Raw genomic sequence first — 25,126 nt, 5'->3', positions numbered from 1 at the left:
ATTGCTTTTGGTAAATTTCCTTTTGCAAATCTGGTAACGTTTGGAGAAAAATGAGAAAAAAAGAAAATGAAAGTGTCTTTTTAAAATCTATTACACACTATTATATTAAAATTTAACATTAGAATAGTGTATGAGATTGATTTCACATTTAACAACTGGCTATACCATGAAAGCTCTCCTATAAGCTTGCTTTAGAGGTAAATAGAACTGAATTAGGACATTAATCTGGAAATGAAAAAGGCTAAAATCAAAGCCCATATGACCACATGCCTTTACCATAACACATAGTAAATCTTAAGTAATAGTACATAGCACAGACTACGGCTTTTCATTAGGCTGAATTTAACATGATTCCCCAATTATTTTTCATTGGAAGTTCCATAATAATCTAGTTATGACACCTACTGGAAAACTTACAGCTGCTTCTGGATGTTCTACAGTTAAACTTCATGGAGGATTTTGCTAGGCTTTCACTGTTTTTGCATTCTTCAAAGTGCACAATTAACTTTATTATACAAGATAGAATATTAAGTCTAAGCCCCCAAAAGTAACTCAGCATTTCATGCTGACAACAATTGCTTTAATTTATTTTTAAAGCAGGATTAGCAGGGTAAAGTCAACCTGACTATACTTTCCACACCTCCAAAGAACTGAATTAACCTGGCATAATCCTTTTCACATACTTCTCAAAAGCCACAGCTCAGACAGGGGAGCTTTAGCTTGCATTCAGCACTGCATACAGCCGCCTGTCGTGACAGAAGACATGTTATCACCTTCCAACGGAGAAGCTGCGCTCTGGGTTACACCCACGCATCCCCACTGACCTCAGCAAGACTCTGTGTCACTGTTATAGCACCAGCATCTCCACCTCTCTAGATCGGTAACTGTCTTGGCTGTATCTCAGACTATATCACTGGCTAAAAAGCATGGGAAGAATCTGCCGCAAACAGCAGACAACTTTTTGGTTTGCCTCTGCTTCCCCCACCTCCGCTTCTTTACCGCATCAGGCACCATGAAACAGTCGGTCCGTGTTATTCTCTGCAACCGATCAGCATAACTATGCAGACAGGTCGTTTTGTAACTAAAGAGTCTAAGAAAGTGTTATGCCTGTAAAGTGCAGAGGAATGTTTTATTTGTTCCTCATAAAAGTAAAATGTCTGCCTCGTACAGTGGAGAACTGTTCTTGTAAGTGCTAAGCCCTCTTCCTTGGACAGGAAACTCATTTTGAAATTACAGTTTTCTAATAGTCCTTTAGGGAAGTTGAGGTACCCCGCTTCCTTTGCTGGAACAGAACGCTTTGCACTGGCGTTGGGGACCACAAAAGAGGAGCTGGGGAGAGGGAGAGAGGAGGGCATGGAGGGTGGAATTTTTCTCTGGCCTTCTCAGCTCTCCAATAATAACCAAGCTTTGCTCACACATGCAGAGAGACCCGCAGCACAGAGAACAGCCAAACACAGCTATGCGTGCAAGTCTGGTCAAAGGGGGAACTCTCCCCTATTTAAAAACAGAAAATTAGGACGGATTCAAGCTGAAGCAAATATAGGCAACTTTTCTTTTTTTTTTTTTAATTTAGCACTGACAGAGGCAAACCTCATCCAAGCCCAACAAATGGCAGAAATGAAGACTTGCTGGATCTGGATGGGATCTTGTCTGGATTTTGCTTGCAGCCAGCTTTACTTTCACATCTGTTTTATGCTACTTTACTGCTTAAGACTGAACTGGTGATTCATCTGTGTTTTAAACCAATTTTAAACTAGATTAAAATCTAGCTCTCTCTGTAAGGGAACTGACTCGAATCTCCAAAATAATGGCTCTGGATTTAGATGTGGGGCTGCAAACAGTGGTAGGTGGGAAAAGGTAATTAAAAGCAAGATGGGATCCAAATTCTTAGGTCAGACTCATGTTTGGAAATGCCATTCTACCAGGCTCAAAGGTTTGAGTCATTGAAGAATTCTGTTTATTAAAAGTGATCTTCCAACAGTGGGAAAAAATAGACATTCAAAAATCAACTCCTGCAACTGAACAGGGTTGAGAGAGAAAGCTTTGGCTGTCAGGGTTGAGGCAAAAGCGAGTGTTGGGAGCTTCCATGACATCAGGATTTACTCAGCTTGTATTTATCCAGCCAGAAGACCAAAACAAGACCATTTTACAAAAATGAGGCCTCACAAAAAGGATACAAGTTGCATAATGTCTATTCCATTCCTTTCATTTATTTACTCAAGGCATTTCCCCCCAGAGAATAATTACACCCCCACCACGCAGGCAAAAGGCAACTGTGAAACACACTTTAAAGCAGCGCTGAACGCTAAATTTTTTTTTAATGAGGAAAATATACAAATTATTCAATATTATAAGCTTTTGAAGGTATAATTCTTCAACTACTACATATTGAAATCTTCGCTCAACATGAAGAGATACTCTTTGTATTTATACAAATGGCTTTTTATGTGCTTTTAAATAATTTCCAAAAAAAGCAAAACAACATGTATTACTTTACCTGCAAATATAAAACAATCTAGCAAAAAACCTAAGTATATAATGAGGAAACAAAAAACTATGTAGGAATGCCATGTCAGCATGTGACATATTCATGTATGAACAGCTGCTATATAGCAAGAAAAGGGATGGATGCCTTAGGAGTCTGACTATAATACGAAAAGATCAATTTGATTTCTAAATTCTATTAAATTATTAATATAATTAATTTAATAGAACTATGATTTATGAAATGTAGTTGTCATTTATATCAACTCAAAAATTCTCTGCAATGTTTAGAACTAGGCAAATGGTACAGGCAGTGAAAACTGGTCTAAGCCTGTTCTCAGCACTTGAACCAAAACTGTTTTTTCTCGGAGGTTTTGAAAAGTTCAGTTAAATATTTTTAAAGGAGAAAAAAAAAAAAGACAAACCAGGTTGTATATCTTTGCACTTAAGCCTAACGTAAGACCACAGGAAAAGCTGGTCTCAGGGCATTTCCTAATCAAACACAACCAAAACGTTTTAGAATTCTCCACAAAAACCTCATCCTGAAGCAAGTTTTCAGATCGAGTTCCTCATGCTCTACTCACAGAGACTCTATAATATCTGGTTATCTCTTGGCCACCCTACTAAGTTCCTGATTTCCTTATCTGCATTTCCCTGTCTCACAGTGGTACTGCTCTGCCTTAAATACCGTTGCTTGGGTATTTCACAACACTTGCAAATTTTGGAACAAGAACTCAGCACAAGGTTAAAATGAAACAAATTACAATTAGACCAAACCAAAGCAAGCGCAGTAGCAACTGCAGACCTGGATGGAAACAAAAGCAAATGCATTCTTCTCCACTCCTGGAGAATGCTCTGGTTTATTTATCCTAATTTTCAAACAAAATATTACTGGTCATTACTGACTAAAGTTCCTTTAAAGCCTAAATGACAAGGTGTTTAGCTTATCATGCATTCTAGGCTGTAATACTTTCTAAATGTAAATCATCAACCTGGTCCAAGTTCATCCCCCAATTCTTTTTTCTTTTCTTCGATTACATCTCAAGCTAAAACGCTGTTGTTGCATTGAATCCCTTTGTCCACCTTCTCTTCAGGGAGATGAAATCATAGCTTTGAAAATTAAACTCTTAACAACTAACAGGTGATATGCTGACACAAGGCCAATTTCTGAACACGCAAGTTCCAACAGGAACAAGCCTAAAAATTTTGAAGCCTCTGCTCAAAAGAAAATTGAGAACAATATCCAGAAATTAAAGAAAAACAAATGAAAAGAAATAAAGAAAAACAATTCCACTGAGAAAAATATGTATTTCCTACAAAGCCAACTACATGACAAGGAGTCTGTTTATTGTACTTTAAATTAATCATCCTTCCATAGCATTTTATTGACTTCAGAATCATTTTACATGATTCGGGAAGGTTTTATCCCAATCAACCAAGACTGTTAAGAGTTTCCTGTGTTCTTCTCTCTGTGTATTCCACCCAATCTCCCTGGAATCTGCAGTTGTGAGAGTGAAGGTAGAATCATTTAACAACACTTTCCCTCTTATGCATTCCAATAAAACAGTTCTCAGCCTTGGTTCAAAGTCATGGAAATTTGATGCAGCGAAAATCAATTCAAGAAATGTTACTGCTTTGAACAAGCCTTGATGAAACCTCAACTCTCTACAGAGCAATCATTCTCTTAGGATACGATAAAAAAACCTCAAACCATTCAGTCTTTAGTGTCTGAGCTGTATCAAAACTGGGCCCCTTAAAGGAGAAACTGTTCACTTTGCCAAGTTATTATAAGTTTTGCATTTCTGTGAGGCAGATGACAGACTGCTGTTTACATAAAACTCAAGTTGAGGCCACAAAAGCCACCTCCACTTAGAGCCTTCTGATCTGTCTCACACTCTTCACAGCGCTTCTTGACACTTTAATACCATCCCCCAACCCCAGTTGGGTTTTTTTTTTGGTAAGAGATCCAATGTTATTTAACTTGCTAATTTTTAAAATGTTGTGGTTTACTATCAATCTGTAAAAGGTATGTAAGTTTACTTTTCAGGGAAACCTGAAAGTGAATTTAAGCTCAAATGTTATTTATTACAACAGTCACACTCCAGATACTAATTTAAAAAGCAACAGCCTCCACTGACTCAAAGAATCCTGATCCAACTCAAATGAACCTTTTTTCTTTTTTCACAGTGGAGCTTCCCCTACCTAGCAGCTTACACTTTGCCATTACTCCTAACAGTTTACATGTTTTAGAAATGCACTCAAACGTGATTAACATCACTGCAGCCAGACGTTACTCAATCAAGTGCAGCATGTATGATTTGGCTGGGCTGTTACAGTCTGCAGGAGACTCCTCATGTCTTAATGCCTGGTCCTAGCTTAGTCTCCAGCCTTTGCAGGCACACGTTAGGAATTTGCATATCCAAACGTTACAGAAGTGGCAGGTGCCAATCATCTACTGAAGCTCAGTGAACATCAATTGCATTATTAACAAAAGAAAGAGACAATAGGAATTCATACTGAAACTTTGGATTTTACTGAAGCGGCTCCAAAACCTGGGCTTGAAAGAGGAAATGGAAATGTATGTCAAGGGTGTGCGTAGTCCTGTCCCTACAAAGAGGAACAAGGCGTACAAGTCACCATCAAATACTTTACTAAACAATGACCAAAGGTGATGTAAACCATATATGCTCTGCTCTCATTTTTGTAGTGTACCCACTTCAGCGATCTGGCAGATGGTGATAATGGTTTTATTAGATACTGCCTCTGACAGTGAGGAAAGTGGATTCAATATTTGTTACTGAAAATATTATGACATTAAATTGCTGTTGTCTCAAAGCCTTTTCCCAACATCATGTCTTTTTGTATCAAGATAAAAATTGAAACCATAATAAATACAAGTATCTGTAGACAAATATAACTGTTATTATTTAGAAGAAAAACCTTTACAAATATTTTCCCTCATTACTTTACAGAAGCAGTATAGGAGTAACTGTATAGCATGTTCAACACTTTTTTTTAAATCTATGTGTGGAGAACAAAGCATGTAAAAAATTCTATTACTTTGTGTATTCTGTGGTAGGTGAGCATATGGATTAGCTATAACTCCATTGGAGCAAAAAAATATCCTGTCACCAGCCAGTGCCCAAGAGCAGATGCTCAGGAGGATTAAAGGAACAGGCAAAATTCAAATGCTATTTTTTTCCAGAACATTCACTCTGATTCCAGCTCTGTGCAGCTTAGTGGTTTCCCAGCTTAGAACTGCCATCTTTGTGTTTAGTCCCCCAGTGGGTTTTATTTCTATGCAAATGTCTAATTGTTTTCTGAAACCATTCAGAATGGTTTGGTATCCATAACATCTTGCAGTAACAAGCCTCACTACATCACAGATATTTTTGTAATTTGGAGCAAAAGTACCTCCTGTTTATTTTAAAAATATTGTAATTCACTGTATACCCCAATAAATTTATTTTTTCCCAGTGAAATTTATATTGAGGATGAAGCATTTTATCTGACTGCACCCAAGAATCCACATGGAATTTAATCCCTGAAAGAAATTCAGGGATAAATGCACTGTGGAAAAAAGACTGAAGACGAAACATATAGTGTGATCTGAACACGGGTATTCTCAAATAATCCTTATGAAAAAAAGACAAGGGAAAAAAGCATGGTTACAATACTTGATGTCAGAACTTCAAGTCCGAGAAAACCTAGGGAAAGGATGTCGTCTGTTGTTCTCAACAGGATATATAAGTCAAAATAAATACAAGGGTAGGAAAAAAATGTGTAGCAAAATCAGGTATATTTTTGTTTTACACTTCACTTAAACTCCATTCTTCGAAATGAAGGGTGATACCAATATTAAATTGAACAGCAATTTATAGAAGTCATTGCTTTGTTGCAACTTAACCAAGTAAATAGATGTAATGACTCTTGCTAGAATTAAGAATAATTCTAGCTCTAAGGATATTAAAATATAACTAAAATTTAACATTTTCAAGAGAGAAAATAATTACGTGACTATGATATAAAAATAATCAAACCAATCCAGCCCAGCATTTTGTACGATATCCGAATATGACAAACGTCACAATGCAAATTCTGATGCATATTTACCTCTCCAAAATAAGTGTATATACTGACATATTGGTATGCACTGTTATGGCTTTTATTATGAGAAAATGCTTTTGCTTTTATTGTTTTTCATCAAGTCTGATCCCTGTAGCTTGAAGTACACATTAGGTTCCTAATCAGGTAAGTAATTTTGTATCAACTTAGCTTTTCAAACTCCAAGATCAACTAAATTCCACTGATTCATGCATTTATAAGTTCAGAAAGAGAGCTGGTCATTCAGTTGATGACAAGGCAGAGTTTTAAATGTAAAGAGGCACTTCTTGCAAGTATAGTTATTTTAAATTGTGACAAGCCCCTAATTTACTTTAAACCTCTTTTGGTGGACAGTTTGTGGCACACCACCATAACAAGGATTAGTGTTTCTAAAGCTGCCTGTTTAAATAAAAGAAATGTATCTTGGTAGTGAATGCACATTTCAACAGTATCAAAAAGATACTTTCAATTATTTCTCTTCTTAAATTTCATTACTCCCTAAGGACCATTATTTATGGTATTCTCAGCGTGCCTGGAACTTGAATCTACTTTTAACCTAATGCTTTTTTACTGTGGAACTCTGAGCTATCCCTCTGCCTCCAAGCAGAAGTTCAGCAGTACATCTGCTTTGTCAAACAGGGCAAATCATTGTTCTCCTCTATGACTCTGTAAAAAATTTCAGCAGCAGGAAAACACAAGAGGTGAGCAGCAGTTCAAGTTGATCAGCTTGCACGTTGGAAAGCGAGCAGCTGAAGTGAACAGCTAAACTTACTGCATTTGGGAAGAAGTTTCAATCTGCAGCCAATCAGCAACTGGCTTAAGAAAATTTTCCACATCGAAAATTAATCAAGATGGAAATGCAATGAACTGAGCTCTGGCACATGAACCTCCATTAAGGAATTCTGGTGACATCGGAAAGCCTGAAAACAAAAACTCAGGTAAGCACCAGAATGCCCCAGATGCAATTCTAACTGTGGAATTCTAAAGGTGCTTTAGATTTTAACAAAATACATGATCAACAGCACACAATGGGCAATAAAAACCCAGGTAAGAGGAAAAAAAAAAAAAAAAATCTAATGGAGAAAACAGACATTTTCACCTACCTTACTTCAGTATGTACAAAACAAACATAAATCAAAGTCTCATTTCTTCTGTATTTCTGTTCTCCTGCTGTTTTATAAACTTCTCCTTCTCCTCATTTGCTATGACATTTTGGCAATTGAAAATTATTTACAGTGTAGAGAAAATGATGGGGGCCAGGGAGAACAGAATCACTTGCAGGCCTGGTTCTTGCTGCCTTTAAATATACTCAAGAGGTTTCTATTTTTTGAGGGCAAAGGAGTGTCTTTTTCAGTTAGTAAAAAAGTTTGGACTATATTATAACTTTGCAAGCTACACATCTGAAAGGAACACACCTGATTACATGTATGGCCAGACCAGTTCTGACAAACACAAACCACACAACTTCATCAGAGCAGCTGCAATGCCCAAATGATGTCTCTGGCTATTCTCCTAACTGACCTAGTTGTTTTGGGGTTTTTTTGTTTGTTTGTTTGTTTTTTTAATGTAAACTGATACTGATGCACTACTTTGTAGAGAAAATAAAGAATGGATTGTAGTTTTCTGAATTACACATTAGGGAAGATAAATAAGTAACGAACCATTGTAAAACAAGTGCCACAACAAGTAAAAAAGACAAAAGGAAATACTAACAATGAACTTCTTGACAGCTTAAAGCAGTTGATAACGCTTACAATTAGTCGTTCAGCATAAGCCTAAATTAATCCAATATTCTGACTACTCCCTGCAAGACAGGCAGCACTGCATGAAGTGCTGCTGCAAACACAGAAAAGAAACAAGAAGCATGCATTACAGTTCTTCAGCACCCACACTCTTCCTCCAGAGTACAGAATGGAAGTATATCCACTTGCTTCAATATCAGCAGAACTCAAAAGTACTTTCTAACATTCACCCACAAACACACACTTGCATTCTATTGATAGGGGCATTACAAATCATTTCCTTAGATGAAAAGCAGGAAAGAATAAGCAGGTGGCTTGCTTAAGAAACCAAACTGCATACACTGGGTGTGCTGATGAGAGAATTATTTTGTAATATTACTCATAGGTATCAAGAATCTTCAGTAAATAAATAAGAGAAGGATAATACTCACTGTAGAACCTGTCTATATATCAAGTATTTGAAATGTAAGATAAGGAAAAACACTTTATTAGCTGAAGGCCAGAAGACAAATTGTACATCTAATAATACAGTAGGTTTATTATTATTTTTAAAGCTACCAGAACAGGCAACACAGGCAAGATGTGTTCCAGGCAGTTCCTGCAGAAGAAGTTGTCTGAAGCCAAGGGACTGAAAAGCAGCAAAGACACACAGTTTTTAGTTCAAAGCAACTGAAGCAGCCAGACTAACTCCTGTGTGCTAAACCAATGCATGTTCCTGCTGGCGGAGCTGTACCGTGTATAAACATGCTAATGCGAAAGTAGAAGAACAACATAAATGTAGTTTGAAAAGCACTTCATTGGGCACAGACTGAGGAAGTGCTTAAATTATAAATACACCCATACACTACAAGAAATTATAGAATGCATAATTTTACTTTTTGGTGAGTAGCACTACATATTCATAAGAGTAAGTTACCTTCAGAGTATAGAGCAGATAAAGTCATAACTACAGATGGATTCAGAAGAGAACTCCAAGTCTAACAGCTGGAAGCATTATGGAAGTTCAAATCTCAAACTGAACCAAACCAAAATCCCAGATCTGAGCATATTATGGGCTAACGTCAGATTTACATCAGAGTTAAACTTTAGCAAAGGCCAGCAAAATTTAGCACCTCATCTTCTAAAGGATTAAAGTCAGTGCCATATTCTGCACACACATGAACTAGTTTTCAAACCTTAGTAGGTTTCTTTCTATTAGGTCACGTCTTTCTCATTTCCCCTCCTAGTTTTTTCTGAAGTTCTTTCCTGCAACTGCTTTTGATATTTTACATTTTTCTCTCCTTCCTGGATGCACGGGATTGCTTTTTTGATTTAGCCAACTTACTAGCATGCCACTTCACATGGTCTCCTTCCTGTTATGTCACATTCCTGCTTTTATTTTGAAATGGCTGAAATGCTTTGATTTAGTCTCAGATCATGTGCCGACATGAGCATCTTTTAAAAACTCTCCTGGAGAAAAGTCAGCATTTCTCTGGTTTTGTAAAGCAATAACTGCCACAAAGTAAAAAGAACACACATCCAAAATCTCCAGGCATCCCATTTCAAGGAAGTGTTGTTGAATCATACTGCAAAAAGATGAATGACCTTAAGTTCAGAAAACACACTGAGCATTAAAAGGATAAAGAATTACACTATATAGGGTGTGAAAAACTTACAGAAAGAGAATGAGAAAAAAACCCCCACCAGACTGAAACAGTCGTAAAACATAAAACTATCACTAACTCAGTAAGGAAAGAAGAGTATCTGTGCTTTTGAGGTGCAACTATGTGTAAGAATGAAAGAAAATCCCAAGATACAAGATGCTAGAGCTATCTACCTAGCCTTCAGAGGAAAAACAAACAAACAAACAAATACTCACAGCTTAAAAATACTTAAAGGAAGAAAAAAGCAGGTACTTTTCTTTCAGCTCTCCTTCCCTCCTCCATTTTTCTTCTTTCTAAAGAAGCAATGTGTGCAATTTTTTGTCGTTGTTAATCTCCTCAGTTTCCCAGGATGCACAGCAGTTAAAGAAACACCTTTATTTCCTCAGCCTATTTTTAGCTGCCTAAAGCATCATTGCTTCAGTAAACATTTTAAATCAAACAGTTAACCAATAACATGTGCTGCTCATTAGCAGTGCCTTAAGCTCCTGTGTTATTGTTCTTTTTCTTTAAAAGGGCAGCACTCAAAGCACCCTTCACCTTAAGAAGAATTTTATGTGAGTTGTTATTGGTGTAAGCAGGAACCTATCTGAAGGAAACGTTAATTTTTTTAATGCCATCTATGGAGTTTAAAAGCATTCTTTCAAAGAAAAGGCCCAAATAAAGACAACTATGAACATGAACAAGTAAAGATAAAAAAGGGATATTTAATGGCTGAGAAAAATTATGTAATATGAATACTTTACAGAAAACAGGCACTCTATTAATTATTCTCTAATTTTACCGACCTCCATCTTTAGAAGAAGAAGAGACTCTACAGAGAAAGAAAAAAAAACAAAAAACAAAAAACAAACAAACAAACAAACCAAAAAACCCAAACACCAGCCTATTTCTGTTCTTCAAAGTCAATATCCATTTTACCATGTATCTAAAATTGTCTCTCAACAGTTAGGTCACTTGGGTTTTAAATACTGTCAGCAAAGGTAAACCACATGCTTTGCTACTTTGTACTTAAGTCAAAGAACGAATGAACTGTATCTCTTCCTCGGAGACTCAGCTCACCATTATAGCTTAAAGACTACTGTCCCTTGAAACACTCACACCTGCTGGAACCAGAACACAGACATGAACAGATGCGTTGTAAAAAGAAACACTGCTAGGAGAAATGAGATCCAGTGCAAGCTTTTCCTTAGTCATGCTAATAGAACCTGTTTCCCCACATCAATCCCTCTAGCACTTGTGCTTTCTCCTAGGATCCCCAGCCTACAGGTATATGCTTGTAAGTCAGTCCAGCCACGCGAACGTGACTGAACTGGTGGTTTATTCTTATCTATTTTTAAAAAATATTAAGTAAAACAATATTGTGAAAAGCCCGTATGTTGATGCTATTATAGCTGGGGTTTATTTTCCATGAGAAGACTACTTTTGTAGTGCTGTTTGTGGGGGAAACTTGCAATATTTTGGATCTCGCTTGAGAGGAGAATCGCTATGTCATGTTCTTTACTTGCATGTCTGGTTTGTCTTTGGACAAAGCATTTTCTTCCTTTGAAACTTCTTTCTAAATGGAGGAAAAAATAAATACTTCTGTCCTCCAAGAAGGTACTGTGAGGATGAGATAATTATTTAAGGTGTTCTTATTCTGATGTGATGAGGGGAACAGAGAAAGCATGACAAATGTAAGAAAATAAGCTATGTTGGTCTGGGGCAGATGAACAGAGTTTGCATTTATACACAGACTCAACCAAACAAATTGCACACAACATACACAGTCTCAAAAATAATCTGCAAATTGAACAAAAACGTTTAAACAACACTGTAAGCAATCTCAGCCCTATGTAAACACTGAGAAGCTCTCTAAAAGGAATGTACACGCTTAACAGACAATTAGAACCCAAACAAAGCCATAAAGCACAAAACCGGAGCAGGCAGGACTGCAACACTGAAGGCTCAGTCCATATGCATTGAGCTTAGTAGAAATTCTTCTGCCTGCCTACTTTGACCTGTGTTTACAGCAGGTCAAAGCAAACTCAGTGCTGGAATGCACAAAAGCCATCAAAGCTGTGAAGCAGAGGTGGAGGTACCTTGATTTTGGCTTAGATGTGTGATCAGCATAGCACTTAGTTCAGCTATAACTTTTTTAGTCATTTATAAATCAGAGGATCTATCTCCTTTTTTTTTTGTCCTGTGCAAATTCAGTTTGTATTACTACTTTCACTGCTGCTATTTCACACTGTTCAGCAAAACCTACCGGTCAGATATTCCAGTACAGCAGCCATGTACACAGGAGCACCAACACCAATTCTGTACTTCGGGTGGCCTTTCTTAATGTAACGTAGCATTCTTCCAACAGGAAATATGACCCCAGCCTTCGCAGAGCGGGAAGTCTTGGTTGACTTCTTCTTTCCACCCCTGCTGGACATTTTGTCTGCACTGGGTCTGGAACAGCACTCTATATATAAAGGAAAAACAAAACAAAACACAACAGATTATCAAGGTTATCAATAAGGGACTCAATGCCATAACACCATATACTGGATTTTAAGACAGATCAGTATTTTGGGGTAGGCAATGCATTAGGGTGCTTAAAACATACAGACATCACCTTTTTTAGATACATTAAATCTGCTTTGGAATTACATTTCTGTAATTCCTAACAGATGAAACGCAGTACCATTAACGGAACTAAGTGTGATAACTACCTAATGTGAAGTAGAGCTGCTGTGTTAAAGCAGAGAATGCTTCCTGCAAGGAAACTGATACATCCCTCTGCTCTCTGGGAAAACCTCTTGACTGGGCATTTGAACAACTGTGGTAGGACTGTAACACAAATAACTATGCTCCTAACTAGGAAAAACTGCATCCACTAAAGGCTTCATAAAGTGCATTCACCTTCTTTAAAGAACTAGATCTTCAAGCATGTGTGAATTTACAGAACAAATGCCTACGCATGGCAAAATACACCTCCTGTACACTAAATGTTCTATTTTTAGAAATATTTGAAATGAACCCCTTGAAATTTGAACATATCACAAACCAGCTATCTCAACATCAAAGACTGTACTGCTTCAACACGCCCTCTAGGAATGTGATGAACTTCAATCTGCCACCTTTCCTTAATGTAACAGTGGTCTGAACACCCAGGAGATATCTGACAACTGTATCTTGGTTTATCTCAGTGAAGAAACCTACTGCTGATACAGCTGTCAAACATATTTTTTTTCTCTCTTTGATTTCTGCTCAGGCTGTAAATAGAAGCTGACAAATCCAAAGAGTTGGAGGCTTTGCAGGCTCGCAAGGCATCTTTGAAGGTTTAGGCAGTGCACTGGGTTTTGAAATTAACTCTAAGGAAAGGAGACCGTCCCCATATCTCCCTCCCTCCCGCATGTCTGACCTCCAGGGAAACCGGCTGCACACACCAGTGACACACACACCTCTGAATATTCTAGTGCTTTCCTTGTTGCACAAATCCTAACACAAATGCAAATTCGCTGGTGCATTTATACACTCCACAATGAAGCCTCTTTAAACCTCCTTTCCCATCACACCAGTTCTGTTTCCCTTTTTTTCTCTCGTTTATTCTGAATTCCATTCTTATGAACCTAAGTGTATTTGCCATACATCTGAATCCACAATGATTAGTCGAGCTCAGAAGTAGGCAAAACAGATTCACCAAGCTCACTTCTAAGTTTTGCAACTTCTGTTCTGTGCTGACATGTCCTGCAGTCTTTTAAATCTCAATGAGTCACTGAGATTCAGACTACATAACTATCAAATGAAGACCACTGAGGATAACTAAAGAAACATGAGTATCAAATATTTCCTTTCCACTTCCACACTCCATTCATCAAGGAGCCGATACTTGTACAGCACATTAAGTAAAATAAATGCAAAGGGCTTACTGCTTGTTGAAGGTAAATTAAATAATCTCATTTTACTAGTTCAGATTAAGTTCACACTATATTTACTAAACTCATGTCAAAAAACAGACAAAAAACTTTGGAAGAGGGAAGCCATCAAAAGTGCTCCTTCCCCCTTCCTCTGCTGTGAACTCAGCTCTATAACAACTATTATTCTGCTAAGAAGACGACAGAAGTCAATTTTCTTGCCTTGAGAAACTGCCTAACCGGAGTTCACAACTGATTTCAAAAGCTTTCCATTTAATTGCATTTTGTTACCAACTTAGCTCTGGCTTTGTCTGAAGGAAGGCTGGGTGTGCCTTTGAGTTGGCTATGGACTTTCTGCCAGAAATTATTTTCATAGTTCATAAAACATTTTCATAAAAACTACAACTGTTTAATCTCACAAGTGTTAAGAAATTCACTGAACCAAACACCTAGGAAAGTAGGCATGAGAAATACCAGTGCTTCTACCTTCCACCGTAATTCCTTTGTATTTTAAGCAATAGGTGAATGATGAAAAACATTTTTTCTAGGGAAAATCTGCAAGCCTTAAGCAGATTTGGCTCATGAGTTTATGGGATAGTCAGAATAGCTGGAAGAGAATATGGAAATCCTTATTTCCTGATGTTTCTTTTGGGTTTGTGTTTTGGTGTTGTTTTTTTTTTTTTGGGGGGGGGAGAGTGTCATGGAGCCATCAGCTGCTGTACCACTTGGATCAAAGTCTGAGTAAAGTATGTATCAATACAGAACTACTGCCAAAGAGGATGTGAAGGAGCTGGAGTAAATACAGCTCACCCAACTAAAAATCCCAGTGGAAGACACACACAGATGGCCGTGCTGTAGCTGGTAACAGAAAAAGAAGGAACACTCACTGCCCTTTCATTTTCAGTCCCAAGAAAAGGACTAATCATAGAGACAGGAAGTGGTTCCTTCATATATTGAAACAAATGGGCACTGAGTATCAGTCTCTGAATACACTTCACCTATGCAAAGTCATGTTAAGTTTTTTGCTAACATCCTGTCAATTCTCATCAGTCATGCTGAACCAACCTCCCGTACATTACCCTTGAGCAAAACACTTTGCTGTTACTTTCCAACCTCTTTCATCTAGTGTCCAGATGTTCTACTATTTTCTACTTAATACCTCCAAGCCTCCTGTCATCTGCAGCTAACACCTACCCATATATAAAATGGTAAATTTTTTTCCTGTTTTAATAAGCTTATTCAATCACTTCTGCAAACTCCACAGCTTAATTCCCCCCTTTATTTCATACTCCTGGTCACATTTCTCTCATTAATATTTAAGATAGCCCTGGATCTATCTTCACAATCCACCTGATCCTCTCATACTGTACATTAAAAAGCTTTCTAGCTGTAACTTTATTTGTGAAGAAAAATTTTGCCTGAACCAGAAAGGTGAGGGGCTTGCATACTGAAAAAAAGCAAGAACTTCTTCAGCTTTTGAGATTAAAGGTGAAATACCATAGAGATGACTTTCAGAGCTTCCATTCCTAAAAACCCTATTCCCACAACATGTAGTAAATCACTGTACCTTTATATGTTGAGGGTGGAGGGAGGGAAATTCCAATTAGGTTTCAAGTACCACTTTTGATTTTGCAAACCATGTAATGTGGAAGGAGAAAAAGAAAGCCTGGCATGGAAGACCTTTTCCTGGCTTAATTGCAGATTCAGGACCATTACTTTGTAGAACCTGTTTGTCCTGTCTTTGAGCTGAGGGATGGTGCAATGAGCTCGCAAAGTCTCTTCTCTACTTCTAGTTCTCCACAGCAAAAGAGAATGGAAAGAGATTTCACTTGCAACAGCCAGCAAAAGAAAAAAAAAAAATAAAAGAATAAAAAAGATTGAAGTTAAATGTAAAGAACATGGCAATTAAAAACCAAGAAAACTGCATGCCTTACAAAGATAAACCATTTGAGAACATGTAACACCAGAAATGCTGGAATGCTGCCAACATTAATAAACCAGAGCTGTTTGCTGAGTCACTGCTAACCAAGCAACCAAAGGGAACCTTATCACATGTGCCACAGTTCAGACAAGATTTGAGCAGGGTAATTTAAAAAAAAAAAAACAAACACAACAATCCCAGTCAATGGACCACTCCTTTCCTTTGTCTTTGCAATGGAATTACTAAGAAACTTATCAAATACATTGCAAAGTCGTCAAAGATCTGACAATCAAATGATCTAGTTTCAATGTGACAGTTCCAAAAATTATCACTGAGATAATCAGGGGATATCACTGAGGAGCCAACTTAGATAAGTCCACCTTCGACATTGAATCCAATTTAATGCTATATTCTTCAGTGGCTCTGCTGTACTGGAACACAGATTGCCCTAGTTGCAGAATTTAGCACCTGATTCATAGCCCTGTGAAAACCTCTTAAAGCCTGTAGCAAGATTCATACTGCTTTCTAAGATCTCAAAAGTCACAGAAATGAGAATTTGATGGTATGTTATTTGGGCTCATAGCAAAGATTCAAGCTACAAGTCTCCTCTGCTGTCACATCTTTGCAAGTCATAAATACTTTTTCTAAGAAAAATATAATATTAAGGTATAGCAATGAAATCAGCATAACTAATATTTTTCTACTTGAAATTGCCTGTAATAAATCTGGTTAGCCATATTTTTCTGTGTGAAGATAGATCCTCTGCTAAATCACACTTTCAAATACCATCTTCCTGTAATGCACATAGGCATCAGTTTTCCTGAAAGGTTTAACATCACACAATTCTGAAAGTACAGCCTGCACATCCTGGTAAAGTGATACCTAATTTCCAAATACCAGTACTTCATTAACTCAGTCAGTTTGACATTTTCATCAAACAGTAGTAATAAAAGCCCCTGCTATTAATAGTTTTCAGGTATTGGTTCTTAACGACTTAACAAATTACTATGTAATGCTACGGCTGTCAGGCAGGGACTGTTCTGATCATAGGTTTACACTGGTGTATTAACTGCACTTGGCAAACAGATGATTAAATTTAGATCTATGTTATAACATCAGGAGACCATTACTACAACAGGATAAATACTAAGATGTAGTAATTACTTTTCTTTCCAGTAGAAAGACTAAGCTGGAAAGTTCATTTTTGTATCACAAGAGATTAACTGCAATGCTATTTTCTTTGCATTGTTTCGAAAGATTAACAATGTAAGTGCTGTCATTCTCTCTTAAATCTATTTATGTACTACAATAATAGCCACTCACTGAACTCTTTTTGAAAAGGTGCATTTGAATTTACTTTGACAACTAACTTGCTCTGTTCTTGGCTATTCACAAACTAGTCTGGCATATTTACAAAATGCACTGTTTACAGAGCCGCTATAAAATGGTCTCTACTATTACTTGCCTAGCACAACATCATCTCAGTCTGTGATTGTGGTTCCTCAGTGCAACAGTAATAAGAGCTAATCAGTTACCATTAGATCTGACGCAATTTCAAATTTTAGCTTAAGCGCTTTATCAAAGCAGTAACTCTTTGTGGTCTGAAACTGGTTATGAAACAGCCATTCCAGTACTATGCTAATCTCTCATCTGAAAAGGCAGCACCATACATACATTCATTTTCACTTGGAAAACTGAGAGAACATTACTCATCTAGGAATGCCCAGTAGGTGTACTTCCTATTGAAGATTAAGAAGACTAAAATCCCCACAGTGATAATGCAAAGGATGGGAAAAAGAGGAATAACATTTTCACAAAATCTGTGTGCAAAACAAAACATTGTTGCACAATTCTATTCAACAAGCAAAAGTCCCTCCCATCCACAATGTGTCTGAAACCCTGAAATGTCCCCCTAATGTGCAAACCTCCACTATTAACAGCACTGGGAGCACAGGACGGTTTTCGCTGGGCATCCTGCCACCAATAGTCAGGAAAACGTAAATACAATTGTCTTCACTGACCACTGCTGGGAGTACTAGCATGAAATCAAGCCCATTTGTGCATTACAGCTTTTAGTATACTAGGTAAATCTGACAAAGGACTTTAAATCATTGGACCATTTACAAACTCAGTGTTTAGAAAAACTGTTGTAAAGAACATTTCGAAAACTTTTTTGCCCCTTGACATTTGTGGAAGAAAGCAAAAATGCAATCAAGAATTCACGTGGATGTTTCCAAGGCAAAATCCAGATGCAGAAGGAAATCTATGATAGATGCTATACTGCTGAGGGAAGGGAGTGCAAGAACTCAACCCACTGAGAAGGCCATGAATGGCATGATTCCAGCATCACTCCTTCTGGAGCAAGGACCGCGAGATGAATCCTACCCACCCTCTCTTTTGGACTGGTCTGGGTAAGGAACTGTAACTCTTTCTGTGTGTACAGCCTCTTTCCCTGAGAAGCGAGCAAGCACAGTGTTCCTTCCACAGACACTGCATGTTTCTTTTCCCATTTTACCTCTAGGAAGCACTAAGCTGCCAAAACATAACACTTGCTGCACTGCCCACTGGGTCAACAGTCCCTCTTCCAAAGGTCTCTGGAGACTCTTTTTCTCCTCTTGTGGCATCAGTTCTAGATTCTTGCTCCTTCATCTCTACTTTATAACCTTGCTTGTGCAGGACCACCTTCCATGCAGACCAGACAACAGGCCTTGATCCTGGCTGACAGAGCTGTACAAAAATAGTTCTTAATTTCTTTGAGAGAACAAGATTTTGACCATTCTTCAGGAATATGACTATATCACGTACCTTATCAAGAGAATCAAAGCTCATTGCTGTGTATTGGATTTTACCTGCAGAACCAGGCAACCGCCTAAAGACAAATTTAAACATACTGATTTATTTTAAGACTAAGTTTGCAGCAGTGGATTTTTCTTTTTGCTAATGCTGATCTAAAAAATAAGCAGTGCTTAAGCACTCTTCCTATATTACTGTCATTAGGCCAAACTAATCTTTCTACTAGTTTTAGATCAGTTATAGTTTAATCTATACTGTCAACATTTGGCTTTACTGGCAATCACAAGGGTATGCCTTGCACAAAACAAAACAAAGTTACTTTTCAGGAACCCAGAAGGCCTAGAAGATTTCAGTGTGAGAGGTTATGACACATAACACAGCAAAATTATGTGCAGCCATTACTAAGTAAACAATAATGCAATTCCTTTCTTTCAGAACACCTAAACAAACAGAACACATTGGGTAGTTTTCTAGAGACCACTTGATATAAGATCTCCCATAGCCCATTACATTAAAATATATTTTTCAAAGCAACTGTAATTGCTTTGTTCCCACCTAAATCTTTTAACTCTGGGTTGTGCCTGAGAACCCGGGTCTTGTTTTTATTAACTGCTCACTTGCTCCTTAGCTCATTCATTTCTTTTGCTCTTAGGAATGAGGGAGGCAGTGGATGTGCAAAGTTCCCTACAGACCTGTTGCTAAGTGACAGCCACACACAGCCCTGGGTAAAAAATGGTCGTTCATTTGTATGGTCAAGAGATAAATAACAAGTCTCATCCAAATACATTTCAACAGTCTCCTCCCATCAGCATAAATGAAGCAACCTCAGTTTTACACTAGCCTGCTTGCATATGAGGTGGTTCCAAGTGCTGGCTTCAGATGCAATTTCATGGGCCTTCTGCAACTTACTTTTAAAGATTACAGAGGAAACAAAAGGATTATAGAAAAAAACAAGTTACAGAAACAGTTTGCTCCCCTGACTGTCTCCTACATGAACAAACATGTCAGTCTTCGGTCTAAATCTGGGGATGCCTGTGACAGACCTCACACTGAGTCTTAGGAACCTGCATTCACCTGCATCTTGCAGTACTCGCAGTCCCCCGTGAGAAACACCCACACCCAGAGACAGTCTGTATGGGTTGCTCAAATCCTGCAGGCAGACATATTGCAGGCAATACAAGAAGTGACAGTTCTGAAAGAATAAGATGCATTTCTAGCTGAACATTTATTTTTACCACTCTTGGAAGCCTTTGCTTACAGGTTTAAAAGTGCCTTTTTTTTTTTTTTTTAAATTAAGTCACTCGCATGTGGCAGGTAACTTTTACGCCACCGTTTCTTCATCTCAAAGTGAAACGCACTGAAAACACACTCTGCTGCTTCTCACTTGCGCTTTTTGCAGTCTCTCTAGATTATCTTCTTCTCCTGCCCGACGACCCGAGGTGGGAAAGAGGGAAAAAGAAAAAAAAAAAACACCCCACAGAAGGGAAAAAAAAAAAATTTAAAAAGAAGAGTCCGTGCGAGTGCATAAAGGAGAAACCGCTGTTCGACACAGCCGTCCCTCGGAATCACCGTGCGGGGTGCGCGTCTGCGGGGCGCCGGCTGGACCCCTTCCAGCCTCCCTGCCAGAGCCCAGATGCAGATTCAATAGAAATAATACCCCGCTGCCACCATTTCCCCGGCAGCGGGTGGATCTCCAGGCTTCACCCGAAGCACAACGAGAAGAGGCTGAACCGATAGACCGCTCGGCGCGGCCCGGGCCCGCGGTTTCCCTCAGATAAGGGGTGGGCGGGGGGGTGATGATACTAAGACCCCAGTTTCCTCACAGCCCACCCCGGCCGGCTCGCTACTCCCGGCCCTGTGCCACCCGCCGCGGCACAGCCCCTCAGCGACCCCGCCGCCCCCTTTCCCCACACAGCGGGCGGCCGTGCGTGAGGCGGGCACCCCGCGGCAGCGACTTACAGCCCGGCCTCCGGCGACAAGATGTCTCCCGTGGGCCGGCGGCGGCCCCGCTCCCGCAGCCGCTGCCTCCGCGGGGGCCAACGGGAACGGCTGGAGAGGGCTGGCGGCGAACTCCCACAATGCCCCGCGCGCCCTCGCGTCACATCCCTCCTCCCCCCCTCCCCACGCGCGTCCACCTCCCCGCGTGGCCCCGCCCCTCACGGCGGCGTGGCGGCCGCCTCGCGCTCGCCGCACGGGCCGCCGCCGCCACTCGCTCCCCGCGGGGCCTCGCCGAAGCGGCGCCCCGGAGCCCGTTCCCCGCCGCCCCCTCCGCCTGGCAGCGCTGCGGAGCCTCCCGCCTCAGCGGCCGCCCCCTCGGCTTCCCCCGCGGCAGCTGGCTGCCATGCGGGAGCCCGGCCCGGTTGGTGAAAAGCCGCGTCCCTGCGTGGGGCTGTGCCTTGGCGCTGCGTTCGCCACAGCTGCTCCCGGCCCCCCTCTCCCTGCGACCTGCCCGGCCATTGTCTGCAAACGCGTTCGCTCCTCGAGCGGGGAGGACAAAGCAGGGGGTTAATGCCACATTCCTCCCAAAATGAAGTTGGTTGTTTGGGGAGAGAACAAATGACTGGATCGTTAGCGCTGGTGCGAGGCGTTCACGCTCCACCCATGCTGTACAAAACTGGCTTGCTGCCATTTTATAAAGGCCCCAGATGGAGACTGCGGAGGAGTTTTCACATGGGAGATGCCGATGTCCTTGAGTGCACCTTGCCGGGTTGGGAGAGCTGGGTTGCTGCTGCTGCCGCCCACCCAGCTGACAAAGGGAGACTGCAGCCCCTTGCTGCCTCCTCTGCCCTCCCCACGGGTGCCAGGGGAAGAGGGTGGCTGCCACAGCGGGCCTTGGCTGGAGCACGGGCGAGTCAGAACAGATTGCTTCTGCGTTTACAGCGGTGGGACTATAGGCAGCTGGAGTTTTGAATGTCGTGGCAGACTCCTGGCTTGCTAGCACTCCCAGACCCTTCTGCTGCTCCCACCTGAACAGAGTATCCCGTTTCTTCAGTGCCCAAAGCAGGATGCCAGCCCATGGCCTCGCCCCCCATTGTACCTTGCTGTCCCTTCATGTCTAGAGCTTTGACAGGTGACAGTGGCATAATATTGCAGCTACCAACAGCTGGTAGAGACAAGGAGTTTATCTCTCTCCCCCTTTTCAACCACCCTGAGCTCTAGCTCTCTGTATTTTGTTCAGTATCAGCATGTATTCACAGCACCTTTGTCATACGAAATAAAAAGCAGAAAGGAAGATAATGGTTTAAAGGAAGAATGAAAAACAAGGAACTGTGGACAGCCTGTATAAAACTCAGGGCTGGTTTGAGAAACATTCCTTCGAAAAGTGTTTTTGAAATAAGAGGCAAGAAGACTGAATGCACAGGGCTGCGAGCGATACATGTGGCCTACAAAAGCAATGTTGTGTGTGATTCCACTAGGCACACTCAGGCATTATAAAAATGGACCCAATTTGAAATCACTAAATCTCTGCAACGATGAACTGCCCATGACCACCTGAAAGGGCAGGTCATAGACTTTCAAAAGATGGCTGCTTGATAACTCATTAAACTGTTAATAAATTTTTGTGTAATTGTACCATGTTGCCATTGTGAAATATATTGCTTTGAAACTGGGTCTATCTTTTTGAAACACCTTATAATTGTGGCCAGGCTTGGTCTGTTTCTTAACGCAGCTGAACTGCGTCTCTCAGGACATCTCTTGTGATGCTTCTGTGCAGCGCATGGTCAAATGCAGCCTTGGCCTGAGGGTGCTCCCAGAGTACTAATTGTAACCTGAATACTATTCAGACAAGCAGTTTTGCCTAACAAAGACTCCCTGCTAAGAAAAGTACCCTCTAGTCCCCGATTGCCCTTAACTCAAGGATATGGATACAGTACTTACTGCCATCTGCCGTGGCTCCTCTTACACAGCTGAGGACGTGTTCCCATCCACAGAAACCATCTTCCTCCCTCCTCCTCCTCCACAGCACGGCAGAACTCTGCTCCCTTTTTCCACGTGGGTAGAACCACCCACGCAATAACCCTTCCCGTGGGCTGTGCAGAGCACCAAACAGAGCTGGTCCTCCAAGGCTTGGCTCTTCCCACTCCATTTTGCTGTTACCCACAAAAGTTTTGTATAAAAAAACCAAAACAACCCCCAAATATCACTGTTGACATGATGAGCTGCAAAGGAATTTAAAGAACCCACCACATTTCTAATGGGGTTGATATAAGGCTACAAGGTGAAGGGAGCTGACCTACAGGGGCAGATAGAAGGATTTATCTCTAAAACCAGTGTAGGTTGGTTCCTGTGCTCTTCTACTATTGTTGTTCATTTTGTTTGTTTCCTGAGGCAAAAAAACACAGTTGGTGAGGATTTCTGGAGCAAGAGCTGCCTGAGTTTGCAGAGGGTCTGGAAAATTTGTCCATGGACTAGGATGCTATCATGGAGGCTGCTGTGGATGATTTTAATGTTCACATTGACTGGCTCACTTCCCACCAAAGCACAGATTTATCATACTGAACATCTGGGTCTGCAAAGAGCACCCATTTTGAAAGCACACAGTGTGTCATGGATGTCTAGAAGGGAACATTGCTACAAAAGTCCCTGAAATGACACTACATAAACTACCTCTCTAAAACAAACCTTGGCTTGGATTTTATTCCCTTTGCTGGTTTAGTGATGTTTTTATTTACATCTAGAATCATAAAAAAGCACCTTTCTGGAGCTCTGCTGTCTTTATGATTAATATAAACAGTTCATATTCTTAAATTCTTTTATTCTTACTTCATTTTGACACCCTGACTGTAATCAATTTTAGCAATGTCAAGGGACTATTTGCAGAAGATAGTTCTGAGTGATTGAGAATATAACCACCTCGCTTGTTTATACAGCTTAGGTGGCAAAGAAGGAAATATTACTTGAGAGAGGGCAGAGCAATGTGAGAAGGTTGTGGCTGATGATAATCCTTGTAAACTGAGATAAGCGTTTTCACTTTGAGATAGCTATCTTAATTCTGAATGTGTCACCCCATTTGTCATTGCTATTTATTTGTCACTGTGTGTTTGTTATATTGGATATTCAGGATGCCTGTCCTAGGTTACTTCAGTTTGCTGAAATACCTCTTCAAGGTGTGATTTGCCCAGCCAGCAGGTCCCTGATCTTTTTCTTCTGTCTTCACTTGGTCAAATGAAAGTACATATTCTTCAGACACGACCTACTTCTCTGAAGGGGCTGGCTGAGCCTCCTTCAGCTGCTTAGTCTCCTCTCATTTTGCAGACTATATGACTAATCCACACTTCAGTTAATTCCTTACAGTCAGGTAACAGTCACATAGATGTACCTGTAATGTGCGTAATGCTATTGACATTCTTCCGTTCCCTGTCAAATGGGGCACAGTGATGTTGTACCAAATCCGGTCAGTGCTCACCATGCTCTGAATGCAACCCACAGACTTAATACCTCTCCTGGCAGAGTATTAACTGTGATTTCCAGCGGGCTGACACTGCCCTTCCTGCAGATTGCTGTAATCCACTGTGGTTGTTACCATATTGAAAAATTCCCCACTATGGTACTTGAATGTGTGTGGGACTGATTATTTTTCTTTCACTTTGGTGGCCAGCCCCATAAAGATATTATGCAGCTGCCCTGTTATTCAAAATTAGCCCATCGAGATCAGGAGCTTCTGCAAGTGAGATCAACCACAAACTGATGCTGGAGCCATGGTGTGTTTTGATACCTGTTTTGTGCAGGGTCAGAGCCATTGGTCTTAATGATCTCTTTTTATCTTCATTATCTAGACAGAGAACTGCAGTTTGGTTTCCAGCACACTTCAAACACTGCCAGCTGACTTTGTTGAAGTGAGCTGTTGTTTCACACTTCTTATCTTCCACAAGCCAGCACAATTAATTCCATTTTCCAATAGTCACTCTTTGCTTTAACATCCAAGTCATGACAATTGTGAGGATATTCCTTTTCTTCTGAACATGGAAAACAATTACTTGTTCCTGCCTTGACATTCTCAAGGCACCATCAACTCTGAATCATAGAATCATAGAATCATAGACTCTGTATTATTGCCAGGTGTGTTGTTCTACAGCAGAAATGCCAACTGGTGCTAATATGTTATGGTGAGATTTCAGGGCAAAAGAAGTGGATGTCTGGGATTCATTTCCTGGGTTGGTAGACAGAGCTAAGTTATTGCAGATAATTTACTTATTTCACTGAAAATTTTTGCGAGCAGGCTACCTCTTATTTTTTTCCAAAATGAAAATTGTGCCAACCAACATTTTCAAATACCTGTGCCATTTTAGTAATTGCTTTGTTCTAGAAAAAAGATAAACTATGGAAATTTCCAACCGTGCTTGTACCTCCTATCAAAAACTGCTTAATCGCTTTGAAAATATTTTAAATAAAATGTCACTTTAAGGAAGGCAAACTTTTTCTATTTTAAATCTGGAAAATGAAAGCCACTGTGATAACTGCACTTTTGAACCCAGATTGTAAAGTCATTCATACGGCTATTCATGCTGTAACTCAAAAAAGTGCTGGAATGTGTAAATTCATAATTGATCAGTAGAT

The 25,126-nt window shown here is 40.1% G+C and overlaps 1 protein-coding gene across 6 annotated transcripts in view; it reads right to left on the bottom strand.

Moving 5' to 3' along the window:
- Positions 1-20,657, bottom strand: part of MACROH2A1 (macroH2A.1 histone) — a 46,342-nt gene extending 25,685 nt beyond the window's left edge. For all 6 annotated transcript variants that reach the window (XM_082063987.1, XM_082063989.1, XM_082063991.1 and 3 more), the window contains exons 1-2: positions 20,528-20,657; positions 12,219-12,419 (exon numbers count right to left, since the gene is read on the bottom strand). In XM_082063987.1, the coding sequence (XP_081920113.1) occupies positions 12,219-12,390 (172 nt within the window). In that variant the 5' untranslated portion in view covers positions 12,391-12,419; positions 20,528-20,657. The remainder of the gene's footprint in view (positions 1-12,218; positions 12,420-20,527) is intronic.
- Between the last annotated feature and the right edge of the window lie 4,469 nt (positions 20,658-25,126).

This window comes from Streptopelia decaocto (assembly GCF_964273445.1).
Source record: "Streptopelia decaocto genome assembly, chromosome: 12".
In the NCBI taxonomy this organism is placed as follows: Eukaryota; Metazoa; Chordata; class Aves; order Columbiformes; family Columbidae; genus Streptopelia; species Streptopelia decaocto.
This window is presented reverse-complemented; position numbering and strand designations above follow the sequence as displayed.